Genomic DNA, 9,957 nt, shown 5'->3' with positions numbered 1-9,957 from the left:
ATGCGGAGCTGGAAAAGGCAGTTCAACGAGCTTGTAGACGAGACAAGAGAGCCTGGACAAACTCCCTAGCCGAAGAGGGGGAAAGAGCCGCTGCCAATGGAGATATCCGATTACTTTATGACATTTCTCGCCGCCTCAGTGGTGCAAGGACTAATGCAAGAATGCCGCTGAAAGACCGAGCAGGTCAGTTATTGACCGATCGAACAGATCAGCTCAAACGATGGACTGAGCACTTCGAACAACTCTTCCGAGTCACGAATAGCGATGGCCAACAGAACCCGCAGCTTGAAGCGCCAACAGTAAGTCGCATAAATGGCGTCAACTCGGAAGCGCCCTCGCTGGCTGAAATAGAAGCGGCAATCAAAAACATGAAATCCAACAAAGCACCTGGGATCGATTGCATCCCTGCTGAAATGCTGAAAGCCGACCCTGCCCTGTCAGCACAAATGTTGCACCGTCTTTTCGCTGACATCTGGGATACTGCAACATTCCCGGCCGACTGGATGCAGGGTATCCTCGTAAAGGTCCCGAAGAAAGGAGACCTGACAGAGTGCGGTAACTGGCGAGGCATAACGTTGATCTGTACAACCCTCAAAGTACTCTGCAAAGTGATCCTGAACAGGATCCAGGAGAAAATCGACGCTACACTCCGACGGCAACAAGCTGGATTCCGATCCGGACGATCATGTGTGGACCACATCACAACGCTACGAATCATACTGGAACAAATCAACGAATTCCAGGACTCTCTTCTGCTGGTGTTCGTTGATTTCGAAAAAGCATTCGACCGACTTAATCATGAAAACATCTGGACGGCTCTAAGGCGACGAGGGGTCCCAGAGAAACTAGTCCATCTCATCGAAGCACAATACGAGGCATTTTCGTGCAAGGTCTTGCACGATGGTGTCTTGTCCGAACCAATCCCGGTAACTGCTGGAGTGAGACAAGGATGTATCTTATCACCGCTACTTTTCCTCATCGTAATGGATGAGATTCTGACTGGATCGATCGACTGTGCACCGAACCGAGGATTGCCGTGGAATCCTTTAACAATGGAGCAACTGAACGACCTTGACCTGGCTGACGATATTGTTTTGCTCGCCCAAACACAACCGGACATGCAGAGCAAACTCGACGACCTCACCGAAAGTTCCAAGGCAGCAGGTCTCAAAGTCAATGTCGGAAAGACCAAGTCGATGGAGATCAACACAGTAAATCCCTCCAGTTTCATGGTAGCTGGGCAACAAGTTGAGAAAGTGGAGTGCTTCCAGTATCTTGGTAGCCAGATAACGCCTGATGGTGGTACCAGGAAAGACATCGAAACCCGGATCAGAAAGGCCCAATTTGCGTTTGCGAGTCTCCGAAACATCTGGCGGTCACGCCAGATCTCTCTACGAACAAAAATCCGAATCTTCAACTCAAACGTCAAATCCGTATTGCTGTACGGGTGCGAAACTTGGTGCACATATGCGGTGACGACGCGAAAACTGCAAGTATTTGTAAACCGCTGCCTGCGGAACATCATCCGCGCTTGGTGGCCTGGCAACTGGATCTCGAATGAGGAACTACATCGCCGGTGTCATCAAAGGGCGCTAGAAATCGAGATTCGGGAACGTAAGTGGAGATGGATTGGGCACACGCTGCGAAAAGATGAAAACGAGATTTGCAGAGAGGCGCTTGACTGGAATCCAGAAGGTCATCGAAGAAGAGGCAGGCCCAGAAACTCGTGGCGGCGAAGCCTAGCCGCTGAAATCCGAACTGTCGACGAGAATCTTGACTGGGACCAGGTGAAGACGCTGGCTCCGGATCGTCAACAGTGGAGGTCTTTTACCACGGCCCTATGCACCGGAGGATCGGCGCGGGATCATTAAGTAAGTAAGTAAGATCCGGTTTACACCTACTGTCATCAAAATTTTCCAATCGATCAGCATTTATGCCCAAACGCTCTACGACAACTAACCTGTTGACCTTCATCTCCATGTTATGCAAAGTCCAAACCGAACCTATTTATACCTGCTTGTCGGCAGCATTTGATAAGGTGAACCACGATATTGCCATTGGTAAGCTTGGACGCTTAGGATTCTGTAGATCTTTACTTGGCTCGTTCCGCAGTTACTTAACTGGACGTAAATTGACAATTCGCACAGGAGACTCTCTCTCCAGCCAGCTCTCCGGTGTGCTCCAAGGTAATCATCTAGGACCAATTCTTTTCATAACACATTGAGGACCACGAAGAAATCCAAGTCGAGAAACACCATAAATTCAGCATTGTATATCTCAGGAATCACTGGGCCAAAAACTTCAAAATAAGAGTTTAAAAGTTACCGAAAGTGTTGTGATTAATATATTGTAGAGTAAAGAGTAAAGAGTAAAGTTTGATCCTTAAATTCATAACAACTGAGTTACGCTTCTTAAGTATAACACACTCGCGACAATCGAAACAACGAGATATTGTAAATTTATAAAAAAAATTTAGAAACGTCGCTGGTGAATTTTGTTTTAAGAAACGTCGTTTAGCTGTCAGTAAACACAGACTTCCGACAATCTAGTACTTCATTTTCCTTCGTCGGAAATCCGGAGTTTCGAAGTAAAGTCTAGTGCTAAAATACTATTGTGAATTTTAATAAAATTTTTAGAAACGTCGCTGGTGAACTGGCAAAAAAACTCAGAATTTTGACAATCTAGCACTTCATTTTTCTTTGTCGGGAGTCTTTCGGAAGTCCGGCCTTCCGAAGTAAAATTTAGTGCTGGCGCGTTAATATTGTGAATTTCATTAAAAAAAATAGAAACGTCGCTGGTGAACTGGCAACAAAACACAGCCTCCCGACAATCTAGTACTTCACTTGTCTTTGTCGGAAATCGGAAGTCGTGACTTCCGAAGTACAATTTAGTGCTGGAGCGTTAATATAAGGGTACCGAGCGGCTTGAGGCTTCCCAGCGGCGCTTATGCAATGCCCTCAAACACCTAAACTGGCAAGATCCGTTTCACCTGCCAAGCTACGGCTACGAAAATCACATCGATGTCGTCTCATAGACATGGATATTATGAATTTTAATAAAATTGTTAGAAACGTCGCTGGTGAACTGGCAAAAAAACTCAGAATTCTGACAATCTAGTACCTCTTTCCGAAGTAAAATATAATGATGGCGCGTTAATACTCTTCAAGCCCGAAGCAACGAAACACGAGCCTCTTTAGTCGCCGATCTAATGACATCGCGAATCGATTGTCCTACCCTGCAAACTTCCATCAAAACAACAAGAAATATTAGCTCACAAGAAGTAATTGTTGTTCTTAGTTGCGCCAATGTGTTTTTGTGTTTCTGCGCATTCTTAAACATCAAAATTTAAATTCGATTTCTACTGGTACCCTCTTCTTTTTTTGATGAAGTTTGTAAAGATTACTTATGAAGTTGTTCTTCAGCAGGTCGTGTCCATAACATAAATTCGGGCGCTTATTCTATACTTCAAGGAGCGTTTTGGACAGTTCTTAAATCTGTTGTTTTCAATTTATGCTATATATATCTCCAAATTAGAATCGGAAATTGTGTATTGAACTTTTCTCTCTTTTAGATGCAAAATGTTTCGAGGAAAATGCCTTGGTGCTAAAAAACATAAAAAAACTTATCAGTTGTCTGGAGTTTGGCCGTTTTGAAATATGAAATGAGTCAATAACGTCATTTCCCTTTTATCTACTGATCTTCTTGCTTCGTTACAATTCAAGATAATTCAGCGCCATCCCCTCTAGGAAGCGAATTTCCTTCTGCTGTCACCCTGGTACAAGTTCACTTTATTCTTTCTTTAAAGTTTCGCACCATTTTGGTTAGCAATGAGCACGACTTGTCCACGTTTGAACGAGAGTTTAAATTTAATATTTCTTTATTCGACCAGCAATTCTTTAAAAAAAACTTGTACAATTCACTAGAACAATCATAAACATAATCCAGGCGTTGTTATAGGCACAACAGAAAACAATTATCGCAAAGAAAAAGAAAACAGTATCAGTCCGAAAAACCATGAAATTCTTCCTCATCGGGGCTCACTAAAAATCCATGAAAGGCAGGCGAAGCTACGGGTATGTAGTTTTCTAATTCAAGTGTGGGATGTTTTATTGGGGCAATCTGAAAAGATGGTTTATATAGTTGCATAAGTGGCTAATAAACATAGAAATAACAGTTTTTGAGAAGTAAATAAAATAGAAAATTTATTTCCGGCGATTTTATTGGTATAATTAGTTATGTATGTATATGTTTAACATATTTAAAATCGTTTCAACTCAACGAAATACTTTATCGAATTGTAAAGATCTGAAAGTAAATGTAAATGTTCAAATAGTGAATTTAAAAAATTTTCTCCAAACTGTTCTAGTTTGAAGTACAAGGCAATTATTGTAAAATATGACACTTTCAATTTAAGATTTAGAATTGTAATCAAATTTTAAGATTATCGAAAAAAAAATTACGTATTTTTCCGAACAAGGGAAGAATACGTACAAAAACTTGCGCCTTTATCGAATAGTCAATATAAATGTCATCATTTTAGCAACGATTAAAATAATCAAGCAAATTTCGCTGGCTTCGATCCTGCAACAGTATAACAAAATGTTAAATTTAAAATATTCTTCAATTCTAATTTTATCTGTTTTGTACCTACCACTTCGATCTGACTCTTCCGATTTTTTCCAGGAGTTTGGCCAGCGAATTTCTTCCTGGAACTGCGCTTACCGCTCTTCTTACGCGAAGCAGAGATTGCACTGTCTTTGTTATTGTTGTTTTCCTTACTTGGACAACCGCTGTCCACGTTCGGCGACACAACTTCGACAGATTCCGATGGCTTGTTGAAAAAGCGATTCAAAGTCAACTGCTGAAACTTGTGGCCGCCACCAAGTTCAATGATTTCGCCGCTGGCCTTCTGGAGCACCGCTGTTTTTTGCGTCTCAGCAACGTTATTCCCGGTTGTTGACCCACCGCCACCACCAGTCTTCAGCGGACTGTTGGGGCAGGCGTTTTCAGAATTCTCCGAAGCAATGAAAGTTTTGCGGCATTTTTCGGGCGTCGGGAAACATGCTGGAGGGGAGGAGAAAGATAGTTTTTTACTTTTAAAATTCTTATTTTACTGAAGAAAGTAAAATTTGTAGAAAGATGTTGAAAACTTTGCCTATATCTATCAGTCAAGTGAAAACACGCAGAACCCTAAGCTTGGTGTTAGTAATATCGTAGTTCACCTAAACGAAACTGACGATGTAGCGATAGGTTTGATCTTTGAAACAAAGCTTTCCTGTACAAAAGATGGTTTAAGTTGAACTGCAATGAACAGTCACAATTACCTTTCTTAGTCGGTAATACCACCTCCGATTCGCTGGTGGATAGTTTTCTCTTGAGCGCGTCCGAGATCAACTTCAGTTTGGTGTATTTGGCACGCTTTGCCTGTGTCATGTCGTGGTCACCCTCAACCGAGCAACAATCACCTTCGGTCAGGGTGTCCGTATCGGACCGGATGACATCTTGGATGGCTCGCAAAGCCGAGATCGATCTGCGCCGGATTTTCTTGTTCAGCTGTGCTCGATAGTTGAAGTCAAAAATTGGCGAAGAACAGGTTGAAGAAGGCGGCTCCTCTTTTTCGACCAATGGCGGTGCTTCGCATGGGGTGCTGGCTTTCTTTATTTGGTCCTTTGTCAGCTTTTCCAGCTTTATAACCGGTTTCAGTTGCAGAAGTTTTTTGCAAGCCAAATCGTCCAGTGCAAGTTTCTTCACTAAACTGTGCAACTTAAATTGTTTTTGCACAATAGGAGAAAGGCTGGAGCTTGAAGATGGACGTCTGCGATTTTTCGTTTTCCGACGTTTGACTTCTGGTTCGGAATCATTATCGGTGTCAGAACAGCAGGATTTGTACGATTCCGACGAATCGGACTCGTTGGCTAACTCTTGCCGACGTGCTTCTTCTGCTCGACGTGCAGCTTCTGCTAATGCCAGCACTGCCGGCGGAGGAGCGTCCCCAATAATTGGTCGACAAAAGAGGCAGACGTAGTTCTTCGAGGGTACTTCCATGCACTTATCATGTCGACAGGTTGATCCACAGGTAGCACACAAGATGAGATCCCACTTTTCGCTGTCGTGAGTGCGGCCATGACGACAAAGGCACTGCTCGGCATCACAGGATGTCGGACGCTCAAGTTGTTCGCTAAATGCATTCGGTTCCAACTCCCAGGCAGCATCTCTGAAGACCAAATTTCATACAGAGTTAGAATTCTTGTTACAAAAAACGAAATCTAAAGCATACTTCTCGGGAATAAAGACGCCTCTCAGTGACATGGCTCGGCTGAAGTCGTCTTTGTTGTTGCATAGCGGACATTTAAAGAAATAGCCAGACGATTGAGCAAACTGAGCCACACAGCGTCGATGAAACCACCCATTTTGGCAACAAGGAGCGGCCACGGAATCTACCTTTTTGTAAGGGCCCATCTCGTCGTAACAAATGCCACACAGCTCCTGTTCCGAGTGCGGGTCGCTTTCGGAATCCATTTCGACATGTTTATCACACCAGGACTGGTACGTGTCTATGAAGTGAGACAAACATCCAGCTCGGATTCCACAGGCCGTGTGGAACGTACGGAAACATTTCTTAGCGCAGCAGGATATATTGGCGTAGCGCTGCTTGCAGACATAACACTTTTGGCTGTGGATGCGTGCCTCTTCCTGTTTGATGTCCTTCAACATGAACCCAAAAATTCCGACATCATCATCATCTCCGGATTGTATCAAATTTGAAGTTAAGAGCTAAAATGGAAGAAGTCAGATTCATATCATTACGTTTTAGCTATTATAAACCCATTAGCACTTGGACTCACCAGGCAGTAATAGTGGACTCTTATACGCCACTTGGAATAGAATTTTCCCAACATAAGCTCGTCATCTTCGGGACTCTTGCAGATGAAACAAGCTAATTTTGGAGTTCTGCTCATATTTCACTTTTTGTTAACTTATATGATCAAGCAATAACTGAATAATCGGAATTTTCCAAGACCGAGCAAAAATCTCACATCATGAACCCAGAGAAACAAACGAAGTTCTGGCGGTCTGGCTTCCCGCACTCTTTCACAAACCGTTAATGGCGGCAAAATTCTCTGACAGTTTAAATGGCCATCAAAACAAAACTTGCGCGGCCTCTGCGAAAGGCGCTGTTGCCGTATTTCCGCTCCGCAGGGCAAATGGGTGGTATGAATAAGGTTTAGCAATTGCTACGGTAGCTTTTACTTAGCTCGAAATCAATCAAAGCAAAAGTCCAAAGCATTATTTGCTTAGTTTGGTATGAATAAACATTTGCTTAGCGGATGCGTACTAAAATCTTAGAACATAGCTTTTGCTTCGAAAAATAGAGCTATCCAACCAGCAGAATATGAAGTTTTCTAAAGTAAAATGAAAGAAGACGATCAAAAATTGAAAAGTACGGCTAAAGTAGCCTTGAAGTCGACGAAGCGGGTGGTGGGTGTAAGAACGACCGGATTTTTTTTGTTAATGCGTGCTCGTATGTTGATGTTTAAAGAAAAATGAATACATTCGAATATTGTCAAACAAAAAATGGCCTAACTTCAATATTTATCATAAGCTCTCCCATGTATTCGGATCGGGATAATCCGATGTATAAAAAAAATTAGCAATAGGCGCGCATTTTAATTTAGATTTTTTTTTTAAACTTAGGATTATAAAAAATTATATAAAAATGAGAGATCTGTAAAATGTTTTTAAATTATTACCAATTATTTCTTACTTTGAGCCAATTGGGGCTTCTTCCACTATAGCCGGATTTTTTTAAATTTGAAATATTTACTACACGCAGAAAAATATATTTTAAAAATAATAAGATTTCGGCCAAAAATAATAAAAATTTTGGTTGGGAAAATGCACAAATCTAGCGTAACATTTAAAAAGGGCGAAACTAGCAGTTAGCTCGAAACGAGAAAAACGCGTTTGAAAATTCGGAACACCTATTCAAATCCTATTTATAAAATCGACCACTTTTTGTTCAACAAAATCAAAAAATGTGCATTATATTCACTTATTGTTCGATGATTATCAAGAACTTCAACTTTTTTCGCGTAATTTCAGAGATTTTCGAGTTTCGCCCTATTATTGTTTTCGATTTCAGTTACGCCTGCAAGTTTCGCCCAATTGATCGGTCGTTTTTGTTTTGGTTTTGAAGTTACGCCCATTCATCCTACACGCAAAAACTAATTAGGCCGTTTTGTCACACACGGTCAACTCAGTTACGCCTTTTGGCTCTACACGAATAGAAAAATTGACTCCATTTTGAATAGGCGTAACTTCACGTTCCAACGAAAATGCATCAACAGGAAGTTTCGCCCAATTCAATTTTATCAATTTTTTGAAAGTTTTAAGTAATTTTAAGATGAAACCGCGTTTGATAGGTAAAGTGAAACCGCGTGCATCCGGAATGACCGTTAACTCGATTTGTTTACATTTGGCAGTTTCGCCCTTTTGAAATGTTACGCTAGAAATATATTTTTGATAACACTGACAAAAAATATCGATTCGATTTAAACTTATCGTTTGATTGAAACAAAAATACACCTTTTTCAAAAATGAATCGAAATTTCTGTCAAAACAATTAGTGGTATGAATAAGGTTTAGCAATTGCTTCGGTAGCTTTTACTTTGCTCGAAATCAAGCAAAGCAAAAGCCCAAAGCATTTGCTTAATTTGGTATGAATAAACGTTTTTTGGCAGATGTGTACTAAAATCTTAGAACATAGCTTTTGCTTCGCAAAAAAAGAGCTATCCAACCAGCAGAATCTGAAATTTTCTAAAGTAAAATGAAAGAAGACGATCAAAAAATTGAAAAGTACGGCTAAAATAGCCATGAAATCGACGGCGCGGGTGGTGGGTGTAAGAACGATCGGAAAAATTTAAGTCAATACATGCTCGTATGTTGATGTTTAAAGAAAATTGAATATTGTCAAACAAAAAATGGCCTAGCTTTTTAACATTTATCATAAGCTCTCCCACACGTTTTCGAATCGGGATAATCCGATGTATAAAAAAAATAGGCAATAAGCGCGCATCTTAACTTAGATGTTTTTTTTTTTAAATCTTTGAATTATAAAAAAATCATATAAATTTGGGAGATCTGAATTATGTTTTAAATTATTACAACTTTCTTCCAACTTCAAGCCGATTGGGACTTCTTCCACTGTAGCCGGATTTTTTTAATTTGAAATATTTACTAATTGATTTGTTTTGTTTCATCTTAGACGAATCATTTCATACAACGACAGGAATATGAAAAAAGTTGGGTTATCACTTCGACTGTTCTTTATCTATATTGAAAATGCCTTTTTAAATTGTATTGAAGTGTAATATTGCTAATTTTATAAATTCATGACGTTGTTGAAGAATTTGTTTATTGGAAAAGTCTGCTACCAAGCATGCTTAGAAAATTAAGTAATTGCTAGGAGATTTCTCGAGCGATTGCTTCAGATTTGGGCTTTATTCATACCGAACTAGCTTGTTCTAAAAGTAAAAGCTCCTGACTGAGAAAACAGCTGTCAGAAAAAACTTTATTCATATCAACCGAAGCAATTGCTTTCTGCGACTGCTCGAATGCTCGATTTAGTTTAGTAAAAGCAATTGCTAGGGGTTTTTCATACCACCTAATAAAATAGAATTGAGTTGAGAACTACAAAAATTTTATTTTTGGAAAAACGTATCATTGGGGGGTTCAAAATGATAAAACTTTGTGCTGGAAATATTTTGTTTTTGTTTTAAATTTAAAAATATGTTGGTCTGAAAAATTTTCGGATCTATTAATACAATCTAAAAAAAACATTTATGGTATAATTTCTTTATTCGCATATTTCTTTAAACACTAATGGAACATTAAAACAATTACCATTCCGGAATTCCGGCCGGCATTGGAGACTGCTTCCGTTTTTTCTTGATGCAG

General features: G+C 40.3%; 1 protein-coding gene across 5 annotated transcripts; it reads right to left on the bottom strand.

Moving 5' to 3' along the window:
- Positions 1 to 3,859: 3,859 nt before the first annotated feature.
- On the bottom strand, positions 3,860 to 7,156 carry LOC129761003 (pineapple eye protein-like). 5 transcript variants are annotated; one of them, XR_008740423.1, is made up of 6 exons: positions 6,846 to 7,155; positions 6,278 to 6,774; positions 5,325 to 6,214; positions 4,648 to 5,064; positions 4,492 to 4,581; positions 3,860 to 4,119 (listed from the first exon to the last, which is right to left on the bottom strand). XR_008740423.1 is itself a non-coding variant. In XM_055758705.1 (6 exons), exons 1-5 carry the CDS (start codon positions 6,957 to 6,959, stop codon positions 4,537 to 4,539), a joined length of 1,959 nt encoding a protein of 652 aa, XP_055614680.1. In that variant the 5' UTR covers positions 6,960 to 7,152; the 3' UTR covers positions 3,860 to 4,119; positions 4,492 to 4,536. The 5 variants fall into 5 exon arrangements, 4 of the variants coding, with proteins under 4 accessions (XP_055614680.1, XP_055614678.1, XP_055614681.1 ...); XM_055758705.1 differs by having other exon boundaries at positions 4,652 to 5,064; positions 6,846 to 7,152; XM_055758703.1 differs by lacking the exon at positions 4,492 to 4,581 and having other exon boundaries at positions 4,652 to 5,064; positions 6,846 to 7,156.
- Positions 7,157 to 9,957: the final 2,801 nt, after the last annotated feature.

The sequence above is a fragment of the Uranotaenia lowii genome, unplaced genomic scaffold (genome assembly GCF_029784155.1).
Source record: "Uranotaenia lowii strain MFRU-FL unplaced genomic scaffold, ASM2978415v1 HiC_scaffold_96, whole genome shotgun sequence".
In the NCBI taxonomy this organism is placed as follows: Eukaryota; Metazoa; Arthropoda; class Insecta; order Diptera; family Culicidae; genus Uranotaenia; species Uranotaenia lowii.
The sequence above is the reverse complement of the archived record's forward strand: the minus strand, read 5'-3'. Positions and strand labels throughout refer to the sequence as shown.